This window comes from Microtus oregoni, unplaced genomic scaffold, assembly GCF_018167655.1.
Source record: "Microtus oregoni isolate MIOR12 unplaced genomic scaffold, Mior012 000110F_ref0000174, whole genome shotgun sequence".
NCBI classification, from domain to species: domain Eukaryota; kingdom Metazoa; phylum Chordata; class Mammalia; order Rodentia; family Cricetidae; genus Microtus; species Microtus oregoni.
The window spans coordinates 3,350,302-3,370,941 of NW_024544728.1; the positions used below are offsets into that span (position 1 = coordinate 3,350,302).

At 45.2% G+C, this 20,640-nt stretch overlaps 1 protein-coding gene across 1 annotated transcript; it reads right to left on the reverse strand.

The window, feature by feature from the left end:
• Positions 1-1,669: 1,669 nt before the first annotated feature.
• On the reverse strand, positions 1,670-20,180 carry LOC121443623 (GRAM domain-containing protein 2B-like; the record flags this gene model as incomplete). The annotated part of the gene is made up of 10 exons (XM_041645444.1): positions 1,670-2,789; positions 6,766-6,859; positions 7,067-7,171; positions 8,280-8,367; positions 8,969-9,091; positions 9,591-9,702; positions 12,520-12,600; positions 12,705-12,776; positions 16,856-16,951; positions 20,077-20,180. Coding segments are annotated over 10 exons (917 nt in total), but the record flags the coding sequence as incomplete, so codon positions are not given.
• Positions 20,181-20,640: the final 460 nt, after the last annotated feature.

The window sequence follows — 20,640 nt, forward strand, 5'->3', positions numbered from 1 at the left end:
TAATTATTTCGGGGCATAAGCTAGAGCTAGCCATGTGGGTGGCCAGGTGCCCAGGACGCAGCCCCGCCACTCCTATTTCAACAATGACCCGTGTCGCTGTCTCTCTGTCTGTGTATTTTAACCTCCAGCCCCCTTGGCCGAAGCTCGCGAACTGGGTGCCAGTGCACAGAGTGCAGACACGGGGACGCGGTGCGCGGCAGTTTTCGGTCTTTCTGCCCACACTATTGAAAAGGCTTTGCATCTAGACACAACAAAGACAGCCTGGACATCCGGGCTATCAAAGATGCTGTATTAAGTTGTAGGGGGCGGCCTATGCTCGAAACCCAGCCCCAGGGAAGCTGTGGTAGGGGACGGCAAGAGTGATGCCAGCCTTGGCTCTAGCAGTTAATCTAGCCACAGCATTAGCATCAGGATACATGCTTAGAAGCAGTACATAAGGGGCTGTCAAGATGGCTCAGTGGGTAAAAGAGATTGCTGCCAAACCTAATAACCTGAATCCTGGGATTCATACGGAGCGAGAATCGACTCCTGCAAGCAGTCACCTGTGCATCATGCACATGTATGCTGCCCCCTCCCATGAGATAAATATAATAAAACGTGGGGGGGGCAGCTTCTGAAAAGATATTCTGGGCTGGTGAGATGGCAGGAACTCTAACAGGGAGGTATGCAAACAGTGACAAGGTTCCACAATGGACCTTTCTTAAAAACTGCTCAACTGGGTGGTAGTGGCACACTCCTTTAAACCCAGCACTCGGGAGGCAGAGGCAGGTGGATCTCTCTGTGAGTTCGAAGCCAATCTGGTCTACAGAGTGAGTACCAAGACAGCCAGGTCTGTTACACAGAGAAACCCTGTCTCAAACAAATAAACAAAAAACAAAGCCACGCCAAAACAAAACCTATTCTGCTACAGAAAGTTTCCAAGACGGAGGCTGAGTGTGACATGTGGCTTTAAACCCAGTACTTGGAAGGCAGAGGTAGGTAGACCCCTGTGAGTCAAAGAATAGCTTGGTTTATAGCAGGTTCCAGCAAGAGCTACATAATAAGACCCTTTCTCAAAAACATTTTCTTCCATGCAAAACTGCTATCTACCTGGTTATTGCTTTAAGATGAATCTCTAGATGGCAGAGCCCTTAACAGTGGGTTCACAGAGCAAGCCACATGATCTAAGTTTGTCCCCGGGAGCTGTGCTTCAGAGAGAACTGATTCCCGGAAGCTGTTCTTGTTGACCTGCTCATGTGCACAAATACACACATGCAGATAAAATTAAAAAGCAAAACAAAGCAAACCACGGCACCTGTTAGGAGGGAAACTACTGCCCAACAATTGAAGCTTCACCATACCCACGCAAGCACTCTGGTCTTGGATAATTTCGGTTCCATGAGTAAAATGGGCAAGAGGACGGCAAACTATCCTGTCTGAGGCTAAACACCTCATAAAATGTCAATCAAACTTAGGATTCAAACACTTATCTACTGAATTCAATGTTCATTTTCTTTCCTTGATACCATTATAATGCCCCCATTTGTTTTTTAATTTTTGAAATAAATCCTCTGTGGCGGCGGCAGTGGCGGGGAGTATAGTATGAAGTTGAGAGTCATCGTGTGGAGGCGAGGAGATGTAAGCCTTAGGTAAAAGAATTTACAAACCAAGGAAACAGTTAAGTAGAGCGTTTTAGCCAATGAGTATTTATTAAAAGCCCGTGCACCAGGCACAGTTACCCAGTGGGCTGACAAGTTCAAAGGACGTAACCGCTCCACTTATTAGCTTATCTGATTAAACAAAGTACATTTCACAGAAATGATTATAAAATGCATTGCAGAGAGAATGGTTTACACTTACAGATCTTACGGTACCCTAAATAATTATTAATAAAAAAAATCCAACCCATACTGTAAGTAAAGTTAGCAAAACCACCACTTATTGCTTTATTGTAGGAGGAGGGCGTTTGATTACCATGGTGTTGAGGGAGTAACACAGACATCCTGGTTCCACACTGCCACCGTAGCCCACTACAATCTTAAGAACAGTACTTTTCCATAGCATAGAAAATCACAATCACAACTTTTGGCTTAAAGATTAGTTTTGGTTTCAGAGCGAATCTGATTCAGTATTTCCATCTCCCACCTCAAGGATTCCTGATCGGAGGTAGGGGAGAATCACTCCGATTAAGTACTAGACCAGGGGAACAAAACAGTATAACACAAACGGAACATTTAATTCACTTTATCAGACGTGCTTGAAACTGAAACGCACAGATGAAAGAAATCTGGACATAAGGGGGGGAGGGAATAGAGTCAAAAACATAGAGGTTCGAAGCAAGTCTGCTCATTTGGAGCTATTCAGTGCCTTGTTGGAGGCGCATGGCTAATTCTTTAAAGGACCGTTGCGAGTCTTAGGTCTGAAGGTTGGTTGGGACATGAAGGGAGCAAAGAGGAGGCTGGGCAGGGCTGAAAAGCATGGAGTGCAGGGTTTACTGACGCTACAGGCGTCCTCCAGAACCTTGCTCACCTTCCGAGATGGGTCTGTTTTCTTCAGGCAGCAGCAGAGACAAGGTCAACTTTTATTGCACAAAAGCAAAATTATTCCCTTTCCCCCCTTTCTGAGCTGGAGACCTCCAAGCGCGAACACAGCTGGATTCTCAGTCTCTTGCGCCTCTGGCCAGCAGGGGGCGCATAACAGACTCTCTCGGGAAGCACCTTCTTCAAGGGAAAACATGAGGTATTATGTTGGCCCCAGGATCTGGTCACTCAGTCACCATTCTCAAGCAGCTTTTGTAAGTTGTTTTGTATCTTGAGACAATAAAAGAGATGCCATTGTTAGAAATTACAGTATGTCTCTTAAGAGTATATTTGCTACGGCTGGGAAATGCTAGACCTTATCCTACCTAGAATAAAAAGCTATGCGAAGGTTAAATTTAAATAAAGCTCCACCCTGTGTTTTTAACTAGCGTCATGATGTTTAGCAATTCTATTACATGTTGCTTTGCATAACATCCACAGAAGACTGGCTTCCAGAAAGACCAACTACCCCATGGTCTACAGTCCACAGTTGGGTATTAAAATGCCCTCAGAAAACACAGAATAGGTCAGTTTTAAGGAATTCAGAGCAAGAGATTCTGAACCAATATTATGATCGGGTAGAGAACCCTGTGGATAAAAAAAGAATATACTCTACAGCCTGGTATTTGTGTGTCCCCCCCTCGACAAAACTCATGCTGAAATGGAACCCCCAAAGTCCTGCGCTGTTGGTATTTTAAGGTGGGGCTTTACTAAGAGTTGCATTAGAGGCTTGGTAATAAGCGACAACCAAGGTTAGCAAGCTCGCTCTGCCTTACCATGGCGTCTCCATCAGCAGGAAGTTCTTCACTAGGTATACCCTCCCTACTTTGAACTTCCCAACCTCCGGAACGGAAAGCTCAATAAATCCCTTCTGTTTATAAATGACTCAATCGTAGCATCCAGTGATAGCACTACAGACCAAACTAAGACCCTGCTCAGAGGAGTCTACGATATCCTACAGGCAGGCAGACTCCGGGTAAGCAGAAAGAAAGGGCCTCCAGGATGAGGGTGAGGTACTGATGGATTTGTGTCATCTTATACACAGGCTGGGTCTGCATACGAAACTGAGGGCAAGGGAGGAGGAAGAGTCACAGGACCATGTACACACGTAGCAAAGGACTCAAATTTAGGTTCTTCCTCCTGTATCAATCTACCATCAATGCCCCTTCCAGTCCTAGGAAAATAATTACTTCTTTACCCATTAAAAAAAAAAACTTGGGGGGAGAGGTTTAGCATGTAAGAGTGCAGGTGCACACCGCCTGTCTGCGCTTCTATGTGCTAACATACAGTTTGCGAGCTTCGGGCAAGGGGCTGGAGGTTGAAACACACAAAGACACACAGAGACAGAGAGATGTGGACCTCTAGACAGTGGTAAGAAGCCCTTTATTCAATAGCACCATGGAGGCTTATATACCCAACAGTCAGGTGGGCCAACAGGTGAAAACCTTATCCGCTGATCTTCAAGGCTAAGGCAACATGTGCTCGTGAAGCAGAGCTGGCAACTTTGACACAGCTTTTAGTAACTCAAATCAGAAGGAAAGTAAAGATCTCTAGCAAGGAAGAGCAGCTGAAGGCCAGGACTCCAAATATTCCCAACATAAGAGAATTTTTTGCTCTTGCAGAGAACCCTGGTTTGGTTGCCAGCAGCCATATCAGGTGGCTTTCAATTGCCTGCAACTCCAGTTCCGGGTGATGTAATGCCTTCTTCTGCCTCAAGGGGGCACTTGCACACATGTATTGTATATACATACATGCAGGCAAACACTTGCCACTAAAGTAAAAACAAATCTGGAAGCATTCTGAGCTGGTGAGATGGCTCAGCAGACGTCCCAGCTAGCTTCAATGTCACCTCTAGACTAGAAGCTTAGGGGTTAGTTCTGGCTGTCAAGCATGACTACCTGAGTTTGAACCCTGGAACCCACATTGACTCCCACAAATTGTCTTCTGACTCCCACGTGTGCTATGTGGTATCATGTGCATGCACACACGCGTGCTTGTGAGCACACACGCACATACAAATAAACGTGGAAAAGAAGCAAACAATGCCAGGCAGTGGTGGCACAAGCCTTTAACCCCAGAAATCAGGAGACCAAGGCAGGCAGATCTCTGAGTTTGAGGCCAGCCTGGTCTACAAAGTGAGTTTCAGAACAGCCAAGGATACACACAGAAAAACCCCCGTCTTGAAAAACTGAAAAAAAGAAAAAAAAAAGAGAAAGAAACATACCTATAGAGACAAAAAAAAAATCACAACACAAACAAAAGAGATAAATAAGCAACTGATAGCGAAAACTCCAGCAGTCAATAAATATATTAAATGCTGATTCTCAGGAGTATTAGAAAATACAGAAAATACAAATAGGGGCCATGGAGGTGGCTCCGTGGGTAAAAACGCAGGCAGTGCAAGTTTGTTCAACTTCAGTTCTGTTCCTGGGACCCGCTAAAGAAAGAACTGACTCCCAAGAGTTGTCCTCTCTGACCCCTACCACGTGTTAAGGAACCCATGCGCACACACTCCTTATACTTCCTCACATCGCATAATAATAAACAGAAAATAGAAAGAAAATTTATAACGGGATTCAATTTCACGGTGTCAGATGGGTGGTCCGGGGCCAGCGTGGCGTGACTGACTTCGTGGGACTCGAAGGGGAGGTTACCCTTGGATTTCCTGTGAAGGTGACTGAGGGGGGCAGGGACAATGAACAGAAACGGGGAGCAGAGCTGCGGAATGACCACGAGGTTTAGATACGACCAGTCTCTTACAGCAGAAAGGAATTGCTGTAAAGAGCTGAGTCATGCCTCAGGATTTCCCACAGTGCATCTCGGTAGGCCTTTTCATTCCCAGGCTGTGCCAGGCCACAGCTCAAGCGCCTCTGGGAACATTTTGACCCAAATCTATGTTTTACAGACTCTACTTTGGGATGCATGTGGCCTCCCTTCATTTCCAGCAGTCTCTCTAGCCGCCCAGCTGGGCGTGGCTTGAGCCCCACACAGACATGCCAACTGCGGATGGGGAACAAATCTTTCTGCCGTGTCCTGGCAGGGGCTTGGCACAGGCGGAGGGAGAAAGGCGAAAGGATTCTGTGTGCTTCCGATCCAAAGGACAGCATTTACAAGTCAGAAGGAGTGAAACTGAAAAACAACAGTGCCCCCCAACTCTGGAGGGCTCCAGGTAAAGCATTGGGGCAAAACCAAAGGAGTTACCAGATAGGAAAGGAATGGAACTGTTTGAAAGGAGAAATAAACCCTGATACTTAGGTGTATCTGTAGGACAGTTATGAATTACCCTCTCCTCATTCATCCTCTTACCAAATCAAATCTAGGAATGAAGCTAACTAAGGACAGAGTTGACCCAAGGAAGATATTCTGGAGATAGAAGCATATGAGCACTAAATCAGAAGGCAGATTTACTTATTGTTAGGATTGAACCCACACCCTCTTGAGTGCTAAAGATCACTGAGCCCATTCCAAGCAGAGGATCCCTCACCCCCCAAGACAGGATTTCTCTGTGTAGCCGTGGCTAGCCTAGAACTCACTTTGTAGACCAGGCTGGCTAGAACTCAGAGATCCTCTTTCCTCTGCTTCTCAAGAGCTAGGATTAAAGGTGTGTGTCACCATACCCAGTTTTTAAAAAATGATTTTATTCATTATTTTATTTTATGTGTCTTCACATAGACATACATACATGTCAATGTGAAGATACATGTCTATGTGAAGGTGTCGGATCTCCTGGAACAGGAGTTACAGACAGGTGTGAGCTGTCATGTGGAAGCTCGGGATTGAACCCATGTCCTCTGGAAGAGCAGCCAGTGCCCTTACCTGCTGAGCTGTGTGTGCAGCCCCTAAAGCAAGCAGGAGACTTCTAACCACAACTTGGCCAGTGGTTCAAATTCTAGGCCCCCAGATAACAGCCTTCTAGCTGGAGCAAGGTAATTTAAAACTTTATTTCTTATGAGCCAGGGTAGTGACAGGGATTAAACACAATATTCATGTGAGCGGAGTCTCCTCCCTAATGCATCCCTCCACGAACCCCAGTGCCACTGATCACTGATCAGTGGTCTGATGTACAGCCAGGGACATAAATGACAGAGCAACCAGATCATCGTTTTGTGGGGCGATTAAATTCTATTTCTTTATGGAACTAAAAATGACCAGTGGCCGTCGAAAGGAATGATCAGGTTGCTCCTGTACTCAGGAAAGATCGACTTACCTTTTCTAATTTCACTATGTTAGCTGTAAGCTCTTGGCAAAGGGCCTCCACATTTAACTGCACTTGTGATCCCAGTCCTGATGGGACTGGCTGCCTGTAGGGAAAAAGAGAAACAGCATTAAGTGCAACCATGGCAGAGAAAGGCATGGATTGTTAAGTTTGAACAGAAAACCATAGGCTAGAGGAGAGGACAGGCAAGTGCTTCATACAGAATGGTTTCTTGGTGTTTCCCAAGGAGGACTCTAAACTTAGGACAGCTGTTACGCTAATCCGAAGAGCAAGCACTGGGAAGCCGTCTTACTCAGTATTGTAGGGTTCCACAATGGACGTCAGGGACCCCAGGCGCTCCTCCAGAGTGTTAATTCTGTGTCTCATGTAGAAGGTCGAGATGATCAGTGCACAGACACTAGAGGGGCAACAAGACATTTCCAATACATTACTGGCCAGGAACCGATGTTTAAAAAACAATGAACTCAGAGCCATTCTTTTTCTACTTTGGGAGCGTTTTCAAAATTAATCAAAGGCCTGGGAGACTTTAATAAGGTCTAAGTGGAGGGGCTGAAGAGACGGCTCAGCAGTTAAGAGCATTGGCTGCTCTTCCAGAGGACCTGAGTTCGATTCCTGGTACCCCCAGGGTGGCTCACACTGTAAACTCCAGCTCCAGAGGATCCAATGCCTTCTGGCCTCCATGGGTGCCAGGTGTGCATGTGGTGTACAGACATACATGCAGGCAAAACATTCAAATGAAATAAAAAATAGAAAAGTAATAATAAAAAATAAAACAAAAGAAAGAAAATGGAAAGTTTATTATAAAATTTCACAGCAAGGGTACTTAAAATCCTGGTACCCACGTTCTCAAAGAGAGAGAGAGAGAGAAAAAAAAAGGCTGTTCTTATAGGATTGCTTAAGGCCAGACCCAAGCAGGATGGCTAAGCTGAAACTCCCATCCTTTTTAGCACTCTCTTTTTCTGGTCCAGGAGCCTGAGCAGAGGAGCAGCAAACTCTGTTCCCTGGAGAGTCCCAAATTCCTTGCTTTAATGGGCACCAGATGAACGTATCTACCCCCCTCTGGTATGAGAGACATTTTAGACCTGAACTGGCTCTTCTCAGAAAAGCAATTGGTTGGAGATTGGAAACTGATTGAAATGCTAAAAAATGTCTGCAACTAAGTTGTCAGTAAAATCTTGAAGATATTTTGTCTTCAGTTCAGAGGAAGTTCAACACCCAGAAAAATAAATAAGCAGAACAAAGATGCTTCGGGAGTTACTGACTGTGGCTCAGTCCACGGTTCTGTGGCTGGTTCAGCACACTGATTCTGAAAAGCTAACCTAAGCCTGAGGGGGAGGGGGGCATTAAAAAAACATCCGAGAAGGAAACAGAAATTGCCAAGAAAAATATGTGGGTTGTGTCAGCACTAGTGGGATTCACAATGACTCTTGGCAACGTGAAGAGATTATTCATCGGCAAAACAGGATCATTTACATAAACCACTTAGAGTAAACACATCTACTTACATAACTGCATAGAATATAAGAATGTGGCGGAGAGTTGGGCATTTCTGAGACTTGACGCTATGCAAGACACCAATAGCTTCTGACGGGCCTGTTGAGGGGAACAAAAGAGCAACAATTTAGCACCCCAGTATACTTCTTTCACTTAACAGTATTTCAACAGGGAAGAGGTTCTTGAGATAGGTTCATTCCCAGGTAGAAGGGAAGTTTAGTGGAAGCCTCCTCCTTGGTATTTTAACCAGTAGGTTCATTTTTTTTTCCCCAAGTCATTTTATCTAGTAATATATATTTGACAGGCTTCCTCCTGCCAAGTATTGTATTGGGTGGTGGTGGGGTCAATGTTACAATGTAACACCATTATTATTATTATTATTATTATAGTTAATAAGTAAGAAACAAGCCAGTAACGAGTTTAACCACCAACTTTTGGTTCATAATCTCCAAGTATTGAGACTAATGTGGCAACTTCCACCGTGACCCCCGGTAAAGTCCAGAACCAGGAACTAACTATTACTGAATTAGTAAGTGGGATTTGACATGAAGAGACCAAAAGGAGGAAGGAAGCGAGGAACCCTGGGAGCAACCATGGTGTGAAGCACTTGGGCTCTTTACTGGCTACCAACAGAAGTCGCTTTCCCGTCCAAACCCTGCTCCTCACCACGCGCAGGTCCCGTCCAAACCCTGCTCCTCACCACGCGCAGGCAGGCTCTTGGCTTTCCCATCTGGCGCTCTGTTCCCATGCGCATCTGTCCGAGGTGATTTTGCTTCGCCCTTGGGGACGTTCAGAACTGTCTGGGACTCGGTCACGTGGAAGTCTGTCAAGAAAATGAAGCGAGGTCAGTTTGCTCCCCAATATATTTAAAAATCCTGGGATCAGCTACAAAACCCGGGATTCCTTGATCTACACGATGGTCACGTTGTGAAGCTCTCATGAGTGGGATGTGGGGCCTGAAGACCGAAACACAGAGTTCACCAGGAAATAAAATGATGCAGGGTCACGGGGTCGGCATCCACAGGTACAAAGTATACAATAGTCTCCTATTTATTACTAAGACTGACATAGGTGAGGAACCTCACGCTGATCTCTGTCAGTCACCCTAGCTTATCAGCTTAAGAGATGTTTGTCAAATATGGACAAAAGAGATGGATTTTGCCACAGAGGAAATTCTCTTCCTTAGGATCCCTCTCCCCAGATTTCCTTTGCAACCATTAACTAGGAAGAGAAGGGTGGGCCTGGTTTTGTGTTTTGAAGAAGGCGAGGGGAGGGTGTTTTGTGGGACATGGAACTTGAATGGGGACACAATTTCCCCAGACCTCGGGAGTTCTCGGACTCGGGAGTCTGGGAGCCGGAGCTGCTGTATCCTTCCATGTCTTGCCTTCGTCTTCGAACCACTCCATCCAGGTCTGAGAATTCATCATTGAAATCCTGAGGGGAGACAGGCAAGCCTTTGTAAACTCCAGCAGCCTTGCTTAGGCCTGACCCATAAAATATGGAAATGAAGCATGGGTTACCGCACCCACTAGGATTTTCCTAACCTTGGGAGTATCTGGTTACGGAAACTGAGACTCTTCTGCATGGTTTGAATTCTATTAACAAATAGCACACGGCTGGGTAGAAACAAATACCTAGAGAAAGCACTGGATGGCTGGTGAGAGACTGAGAAGCTGCCAGTGGGAGACTGAGAATCTCAGGAGCACTGAGCCCCGAAGAATCTGACTGCCGCAGACAGCATGAGAGAAGAGTGGTCAGACAGCTTAAACCCATTCAAATATGCAGACAAAAGTATTGCAAATTATAATTAAAAAAAAATGACTGACAGTGGGCGCAGGAAAGGAAAAAAAAAATCACGGCCGGCAAATCAGACTGAGAAAAGAGGTTGCAACCTTTAAAGTTAGATCCGATTAGGGTTGACTATAGTCCAGGGGACAGGAAGGGGACAGGGAGAAAAGGTCACCCAGCAGAGGCGTTTTAATTTGTATTCTACTGGCTTCCCTGAAGTGTTTAAGACTAAGGAGACACTTGGTGTTCCCAGCTGACCCTGGCAAAAGCAGAATTAGGCTGAGCTCTTAACAGTTTAGTGGCCAACTGAGGAAATACTCATCTGGTAAGCAAACGAGCATCTTTTGTGTTTGAGTTTGCTGTCTTTGGGTCCCCTCAACATTCATTAGATTCCTTACAATGATGTATAGGGAAAAGGAAAGTTGAAAATTTATTAATTTATACTTAATTTAGCTCTTGGAGACAGGGTCTCCATCTATATCAGGCTGGTCTCAAAGTCTCAATGTAAACTGAGAATGACCTTTAACCTTGGACCCTCCTGCCTCAACCCCTACCGGTAGGAGCCGCTGTGCCTGCTTTGTTTGGTGCTGGAGTCGTGTTCCACGGCTTTGTGCTACAGCCCAGTTTGAAAGGTGAAGAACCCGAGTCTCTTCAACTTAATCATGCAGGCTCATTGTGCATGGGGCAGCGTGCAAAACGCCTGGCTCACAGGGATCCAGTGACTCGCCCACCCATGCGGCGAGGCTAGCATTTCAGTGGATGAAAGAAGTGGCTCACACGGGAAGGAACTTGCCTGAGGATAGACCCCAGCTGGGTGGGCTCAGGCTGGACACCGTGTTTGCTGAATTCTAAGGCATCTTGTGTGTACTTGGTACCGCCCAGGGCTGTGGATCTTCACGATGACTGAAGAGGGTGGAAATCCCCTCTAACTTGAGAAGCCTCAGGAAATGCAGTCATGGGACACATAGCCTCTTGTGTTTGTTTTTGTCATAACGATATTAAGATCCATCCGTGTGGTAACATGTATCAGCACTTCAGTTCCTTTTCATGAGGGGTAATACTCCACTGTATACTATATTAAAGACATTCCGTTACAGGGTTTTGTCCTACTTTGGGGCTATTATGAAAAATACTGCTCTAAACATTCCTTTTTGCTTTTGAGACAAGATTTTTCTATGTATTTATATTTTTATTTTTTTAATTTTCGAGACAGGGTTTCTCCGTCGTTTTTGGTTCCTGTCCTGGAACTAGCTCTTGTAGACCAGGCTGGCCTCAAACACACAGAGATCCGCCTGTCTCTGCCTCCCGAGTGCTGGGATTAAAGGCATGCGCCACCACCGCCCTCTTTGCTATGTATTTCTAGCATGGCTTGTGTAGCCCTGTCTGGCCTAAAACTCACAGCAGTCCTCTTGTTTTAGCTCCCCAAGTACTGGGATTACAGGTGTATGCCACCACATCAAGATAAACTTTACTGTTCAATTTTTTTTTATGTGAAAATGTTTTAATTACTAGATTTTCAAAATGCAAAAGAAGATTCCTAGATGTTGAAACTATGGGTTTTTTATTTTTATTTTTACTTTTTAAAGACAGGGTTTCTCTGTATAGCTCTGGCCGGAACTCACTCTGTAGACCAAGCTGGCCTCAAACTCAGAGATCCACCTGCCTCTGCTTCCTGAGAGGTGGGATGAAAGGAGTGCGCCACCACCACCTAGCTGAAACCATGGGTTTGTATTGCTTGACTCAAGGCAAACATTTATCAATAATCAGTGTGGGGTCAATGGTTTATATGATCTTGTTAGACCTCTCTCGGAAAAACAAAATTCTATTATTGATCGGTATCGCGTACAAATGGGAGATACCACGGGAGGTTTCGCAGTGATCTACAAAGTCCAAGAGAACCCTAACAGCTCTATCTGCCATCTGAGCATAACAGCTTTGCCTGGTCATTTCTGATTTTGCCTCATTTTTCCGAAGTTGAAGTCTCTGAAGGCAAGAACTGGTTCTAATTTTCCCTGGTTTTTGATAGTGTACACAGTATAGTACCCTGCACAGACCTTTGTGAGCTGAGCCTGCCTCAAAGAGATGTGTGAGTCTCTTTAAAGGAGCATTGTGTCTAAAATGTGGCTTAGTAGAGAGTGCTTGGCGAGTATGCGTGAGGCCCTGGGTCTGACCCCCAGCACCACACACGACAAAGCTGATAAGCAAACGAAGCAAGGCCTTATGCACCTCCAGTCTCGCGACCACATTTCTTCTCTGTATAGAACAACCTGTAGATTACTAGAAAAAAAAGTTAGTGGCCTCCTCCTCTGACTCCTCTGCTTCTGGGGAGACAAGCTGTGCTCTGCAGCTGTCCCCAACTACACTGGTCAGGAGTTCTTCCAAGCCCTGACAGTGGTGTGAGCACAGGGTAGCTGTGGCTCCATCCTTGGCTCATGCCTTTAGATCACTCTCGGGGTAGCTTACCAGAGGCAGAGACGAAGGGCGAACCGTCTCGAAACTATTTCCAATAGAAGACGGGTTGGGGCTGTTACCGACACTGGTGTTCTGAAAGCATAGGAACAAAATGAAAACCCAGATCGTTTATTTATTAATTAAGACGTTAAGAAATACCGAAGGAAGAAGGCATAGAGTTCTGACGTCACACGTACCTCCAAATGTCCGCACACAGATTTGAGCAGTTTGTATGTTGAGTCTCTGGAGAGCAGGGAAACGAATATGTACTGGAACATGAAGTGCAATCAAGAGTTTAGAGTTCAAAACATACTCCTCACGTAGGGTTTGTGTTTTCTTATAGGAATTTTAAAATTACATTTAGTGTGTATGTGTGTTTGCACGCACGCTCACATGTGTGCCATGGTGTCCCTGTGGAAATCAGAGGACAACTGTGGTCTTAAGGATTTGAGCCATCGTTTTGGCCCTTAGCTTTTATATTTTCAAATGACAAAGACCTTCACTTCAACTATATAACCTCGGTTTTTATTTTTCACCTGAACATTCAATTTTTTATTTTCTTTCTTGAATAAAACAAGTACATTCCCCATGTGTCCCCCCCCCGCTTGGGGAGGCAGGGTCTCATGTGACCCAGGCTGGTATTAAACTCGCTATCAGCTGAAGATGATCTTGAACTCTTGATAGTTCTGCCTCCACCCCTCCGAGAACAGAGATCACAGATGCACCACCATTCCGGTCTACGTGATGCTGGGGACTGAACCCAGGGCTTCACGCTGCGAGACAAGCGCTCTCCCAACGGAGCCACAGCTCCAGCTCCGTATCACACATATCACAGTATAAAACCCCAAAACTCAATTTAAGCATAATTTTAAAAAATGGAGCAAGATGAAGGCTCCCAAAGGATGACATGGGTGCCCCCTAAAAACAGAGATGGGAGGGCAGGGCACTAAGGCAAGAATGGTGATACAGGCTGGGTCCTCCAAAGCCCCCTCCCCTCTAGAGCATTTTGTTTCTGAAGGTATTTTGTGTATCCTGGAGGAGGCCTGCTTTTTCTGCTCTGACCTAGATTTCTGGAGAAAATGTCCCAGCAGCTCTAACAGGGTTGCTCTTGTTCATGTGAATTCCAGGTTCTTCCTTGAACTCATATGGAGATCCAGCCCCCCCCCCCCGACCCTGATGCTTGTGAGTTACGGAGGAAAAAATTAAAATCAAAGCTAGCCAAATATTTTGGAAGCAAACGACATATGGAAAGATTTCACGTCTGTGTAAATGGTACATCTACAAGATTTGAAAAGCTGTGATTTTCTCATGGGTGTGTCATGGAGTCTTTTCAGACTGAGTTTGACTGATCCCTCTCATTGGCTACTGAGAGAATGATGCAATCTCCAAGTCAGCATCACTGCATTTCAGAGTAAGGGCACTGTGGGCTCCAGCACTGGACAGATCTAGGGGTAGAGCTAGCTCTGAAACTATTAGATAATATTAGAATTAACAATGGGAAACCGCAGCCGGGCGGTGGTGGCGCACGCCTTTAATCCCAGCACTCGGGAGGCAGAGGCAGGTGGATCTCTGTGAGTTCGAGGCCAGCCTGGTCTACAAGAGCTAGTTCCAGGACAGGAACCAAAAGCTACGGAGAAACCCTGTCTCGAACAGAGACCCACATGGGAGCACCGGACAGAAATCTCAAGGTCCAAATCAGGAGCAGAAGGAGACGGAGCACGAGCAAGGAACTCAGGACCACGAGGGGTGCACCCACACACTAAGACAATGGGGATGTTCTATTAGGATCTCACCAAGGCCAGCTGGCCTAGGTCTGAAAAAGCATGGGATAAATCCGGACTAGCTGAACATAGCGGACAATGAGGAATACTGAGAAGTCAAGAACAACTGCAGTGGGTTTTTGATCCTACTGCACGTACTGGCTTTGTGGGAGCCTAGGCAGTTTGGATGCTCACCTTACGAGACCTGGATAGAGGTGGGCAGTCCTTGGGCTTCCCACAGGTCAGGGAACCCTGATTGCTCTTCGAGCAGATGAGGGAGGGGGACTTGATCGGGGGAGGGGGAGGGAAATGGGAAGCGGTTGCGGGGACGAGGCAGAAATCCTTAATAAATAAATAAATTTAAATAAAAAAAAACAATGGGAAACCGCTCAAGCACGCTTTCCATACAGGGTGCGTACAAATAAATCAGAAAACAGAAAAAGCCCTTAATGTGCACTTGGCTGTTGGGAGCTGTGAACCCCCAGATCCTGAATTTTCTGGTAAACAACTTGTAATGCTTGCAGCTGCTCTGAGCACGAGACCCTCAGGAGTTCCTGATGGCAGGAGAGTGGTTTCTGGTGCGTTTGGCTGGGGCGTGGCTATCAGTTAAGGATCTCTATATAAGCGGCTCTGGTTCACGATAAAGGGGGCATTCCTGTTTCAAGGACGACCCATGTCTCTGTCTCTGTGTGTTTGTGTGTTTCAATCTCCAGCCCCTTGACTGGTTCACCAACTGTATGGTAGCACATAGAGCGCAGATGGGCGTTGTGCGCTACACCTGGCAAAGAGTAAGTGCTTGGTAGCTATTTGTATTGAAAAAAGGCATGTTAATTTGTTTTCTAGCTTATAAGAATATCTATCTATCTATCTATCTATCTATCTATCATCCATCTGTCTATCATCTATCTATCATCTATCTATCTATCTATCTATCTATCTATCTATCTATCTATCTATCTATCTGTCTATCATCCATCTGTCTATCATCTATCTATCATCTATCTATCTATCTATCTATCTATCTATCTATCTATCTATCATCTAGCTATCTATCATCCATCTGTCTATCATCTATCTATCTATCTATCTATCTATCTATCTATCTATCTATCTATCTCTAACATCTGTCTAACCTACTACATAATCCAGTCTGGCTTCAAACTTACGATTCTCCTGAGTTAGCTCCTAAGTACAGAGATCACAGATGTGCACACTTGGCCAGAAGAGCTGTTATTTTTTTTTCCTTTCTCACTCCTACTCAGTTATCTCTATTACGGAATTTCAAAGTAGCCTTTACGCTTTCACAGAGAGAACAGGTGAAACAAATGTCTAAATGGAAATGCTTCTGGATGTGCGTGTTCAGGGCAGCCTAGTTCAGGAGTTAGTCCAGCACCTTGGAACAGAAGAGAAGCTGTGTGTGTGTGTGTGTGTGTGTGTGTGTGTGTGTGTGTGTGTGAACGTGTGTCTGTGTATGTACATATGAGCATGTGTGTGCATATGAATGTGGTGAGTATGTATGTGTGTGTATGAGCATGTGTATATGTGAGCATGTATGTGTGAGCATGTGTGTCAGCATGTGAATGAGCATATGAGCATTGTGTGTGTGAGAGAGAGAGCATGTAAGGGGTGTGCGTGAGCACGTTGTGGTGCATGTTCAGAGGATAACGTGATGGACTCAGTTCTCTCCCATCACCTGGGTCCTGGGCATGGCACTCAGATCTTTAGGCTTGGGGGCACGCCTGGCTCACCTTTGGATTAGAAAAAACTCTCAAATTAATTCATTTAGTGTGTGTGCGCGTGCACATGTGTGCTGGAGTTTATGTGTGCAAGCGCCTGTCACCTGTGAGACTGGGGGTCAAACTTAGGCTGTCAGGCTTTGTCGGTCCCTTTACTTGCTGGGCCATTGCACTAGCCCAGGTTTCTTGCTCTCTCTCTCTTGTTTGTTTGTTTGTTTTTGTTTTTAACACAAGGCTTCTCTCTGTAGCCCTGGCTGTCCTGGAACTCGCGACTTAGACCAGGCTAACTTTGAACTCAAAGAGTGCCAGGATGAAAGGCATGGACCGCCTCACCAAGTCCAAGCTTTTATTTCCTTTCCCCTTTCCAACTTAGTTTTACTCTATTATAATTACAAGCATGTATATGTGTGTATGATACATGCATGGACATAATGCATACTACAATGAATACATGTAGAAGTCAAAGCACTGTGTTTGGGAGTTAGTTCTCTCTTTCCATTTTGGGATCTGGGGACTGAATGCTGTCTGTTAGGCTTGCACAGTTAACACTCTTACCCACTAAGCCATCTTGCCAGGCTCCTGCATCTGTTTTTAAAGAATAAATCTTTTATTGGTGTCAACTGGATGGTGAGGGAAACACTTTTAGCACACAGTAGGTTCCACGCATCCAACATACTTTTCAGAGTTGTCCTAGGCACGATGCATGTTTAGTGTTTGTCTACGCTGATGTTCCTGCAAATTTGCTATTGAAACGCATTAATGATAACAGAGTCTCACAAGATCAAGAGTAGCAGCGAAGGAGAAGAAAACAACACAGACAAAGCAAAGGTCGCCCCACGCTGCTGTACTCACCCTGTCTGTCACTGTCGCGATGATCAGGGCATTTGGCACCAGAAGGGCAGTTTTGGTTTTCTTTATCAGGGTGACCGAGAAGGCGGGGATAGAGATCTGAAACAGAACCATCCAGTCAACGCCAGCTCAGACCTCACACAGAGCGATTCAGATCTACACCTGAAGCAGCGGGCTTCAGGAGGAAGAGTGAAGACGGGAGCGGTGGGGACCTCACTGAGCTGTTCAGAGTGGAGTTTGTAAAGCCACAGGGCATGGCTGGGACATTCTAGACACGGTAACAGAACACAGCATCTACCCTGATGTCCATGCAGCCTTGAACTCTGCTGCATGGAGGCCTAGCGCTTATGGGATCTGCTCTGGACTCGGTTTTGAGGTTGAACACACGTGGGTGGGGAAAACATGCTGGACAGAAGTCTTGAACCTGAATTTAGTCCCGTACTATTTACCTGCTCAGCCTGACACGCCATCCACACAAAGCTTCTGCCTCCAGTTTTACAAGTACTGACAGCCTTTCTTAATACTCAGAAAGTTTTTTTCTGAATTAAATAAGATAAGGTGTGGAGGACATTCAGTGCTGAACAAAACCCTTTTCCAGGTTCCTCATTTGTCTCATGGAATCAAAATGCACAACATGTTCATTTCTGGCTCAAATCAGAAGTAATAACAATTCTTAGTTATCAGGTGAGACTGTCATTTAACTCTGCCAATCATGTAAGGCTTTGATATCAGATCATGAAATCTGTTTGGAGGCATACATGCCTCATTCAAGGTCCTGTACATTAGACCTTACAAATGTTGGAATCTGAACTGATCTGATCCAAAATGGTCACTTCCTTCCATATGATATAAGAATACACCAGACGACACAGAGAACAGTGACCGCCATTGTTTTGTGGGCAAATGAAAATGATCATATTACCGTGAACCCTCAAAGAGTCTCACAAGCAGGTACGGTTTTCCAAAAAAATGATTTGACTCGATGCCTAGATGCACACACCTACTCGAACGTGTATCTTATAAAAACACATCACGCATTCTGAAAGAGTCACTGGGTCAGTGGGGAGGAGGAGGGCCTTGTGTTGGTTCTGTTAGTTTGAAGGAATAAAACCAAATTTTTAGTTTTGAATATCTGCATTCACACGTGTCTCTGAGATGGGTTATCCTCTGCTCTGAGGCATTCTGGGAAGGAAGACGGAAGAATGAGGGACCAAGCACACTTAAGACACTTTTCTAAAAACTACTGTTTTCACCCACAAACATTCTCAAGGGCAGGGGATAACGCTGAAAAAGTAGAACTTGAGATCTACTAAGATGACGACGGTATCAGAACAAGTCCAGTTTGGTTTCCCAGCACACAGTGACAAGAGCCGTAGGTTCAGGCTTCTCTGGGGCAGAAGAGAGCCAGAAGGAATCTTAATCATCTGTCCCATGACTGTAAAATTAGAGCCAAATCACTTGTGAAATGAAGACGAAGTGGGCTTCCAATGAGACAAGATGGAACGTGACATACCTATGCCTGTTAATTTGACTGCCATCTGAAAACACCGCACCAGTAACATGTGTTTCAGAGTAGGCGCTTAGAAAGGTCCCTTCTGAGAGCAAACTGGAAGCCTTTAATCTTATTGAATCATACTGGATGGAGGTCTGTTGACCTTTGAGGGAATTCTGCAAGACCTCAAAAGCCCAAACCTTGTTGACACCATCTTTGGGGTGGGAAGAGACAGACAAACCTGGCCCTGGTTCTCATTCTGTCCCCTCTCTGAAGATTAGACGTAGCTCATACAGAAGGAGCCCAAGTGTATCTGTGTATTAAACCACCCGGGACACTCCTGAAAAGGTTCTTTGTCATTAAAGTAGAAGCAGAACTTTCAAACCACTGCTAAGTCACATTAGCTCAAAGCTCACTCACGGCCGTCGGGAACTTATATGTTATTGAAAAAGAAAAATCCTTTATTCAGAATGTCTTCAGTTCCTGTGACTCTGCTTATAAATACAGGTTCGTTCTGAATTCAGACCCATGTTTATCCCACTGAGAAGCAGGACTGGATCCCCTGCAGACTCCATGACCAAATTCTTATAATCCTGAAATCTAGAGTTACAGTGGAATACTATTTTGTATTGTATTAATTCAGAGAATGCCTCAACTCAAAATATGCCTAAGAATAATGCACAATAAGCATATATATATAAAGCAACATGAAGCAAGCTCCCTCCAGAGCTAACATCAGCACAATAGAGAATATCCGTCATATTTGTTGAGTGGTCCTTACAGGATTACCAGTGGCTATAGGGAGGATGTTTAGATATAGTATATTAATTTCAAAGAGTTCATCACCGGTTACTTCATGGGTATGAAATGGCTTATTCATAATCTCGAGGCACAGTAAGTGAAAACTCACTGAGGTCATACAAAGCAGGAAGGTGACCTCTGACCTCTGGCTGCCTGGAACTGTGCTACGAAGCCAGAGTTCACAGACACGGAAGGCCTTTTTCTTGCTTGTGGGACAATTTTAGAAAGCGGTGCCTCAGGAAACTGCCACTTCTTTCATCACGGAGCTATTCTCAAGCCCTGGGTGTCTGGCCTGTATCTCAGCTCAAATTTGTGTTTAACAGAGAATTCAAGGCAGCCACACCAGAGCATATTTGAGATCATGGGGCTCTGACTTCCGCAGACAAAGGCTTGTACACTCGACTTGTTCCAGGTCCCTTGTGCCGGCAAGAGTTAAGACACTAATTTACAAACCTGTTGTCCTAGTAACTGCTATGATTATAGCAAAAATGGTTAAGTTTTAAAAGGTTTTTTCCCCCCCTCTAGGGTGGGGTAACTGTTTGAGGCAGGGTCATATGCAGTAGGTTAGGCTTCCCTGGAAGTCACTTATTATAGCCCAGGCTGCTGTCAAACTCCCGGAAGCCCTCCTGCTAGGATTATAGGGCTGAGCCACCACACCCAGCTACGTGTTTTGGTTTTGAATGAATGCTTTTCCCAGAAATGCACAGAAACAACTTTAGTGTCTCTGATGACACGTGGGGTAATAGGGATTCAGTAGCGGAAGGAAGATCATCCAGGGTCATTTAAAAGCTGTCGAATTGGGAAGCACAACAAAGGAAATGGGGTATAAAGTCAGACTCACGATGGAGATGTCAAAATATAGCTAAATTTAAAGTAATTTCTATTTGTGACATGTAGTGAACACCGTGTTAACCTTGTCTTCTAGACTGACCTTAGTGTCTTTTCCGAAGACTTTGGAATGGAAACAAATCCAGTTCTCCGACACGAAGAGCTTGCCTTGGTACAGGATTTCTTTCTGGAGGGCACAGGTAAAGCCTAAGGGACAGACGGGTGGAAAAGTACCTTTAGAATCTCACCAAATTACTGTTGCTTCCAGGAGGTCTAGCTCAAACAACAGTTTGCCTGTATTTTGGTGATGAAATAGTCACTCACACTCCAAAGTTCCATTGCTAGCATCTTCAGGGCCAACACATCCATTTAATGCAACTTCAGAATGGCCTGCCTGCCTTGTTTGGCTACAGTCGTTTTGTTTGTTTTACACCAAAAAACTTACTGGAGAGAGCTCGGCATGACCAGAGATGCTCCTGTCCACCATCTTTGTGACCCCGACTGAGCATCCCCAAAACCTTCAGGTCCTCCACTTTAACTTTCAAGTATGTGCCCTGTGAATTTGGGTTGAAGCATGCCCAAAAGTGTGTCTGTCATCTTTCCTTCTTGAACTGTGATCTTAAAATGAGCATGCTCAGAAGTATGCTCACCCCCCAAAGTGATTTTC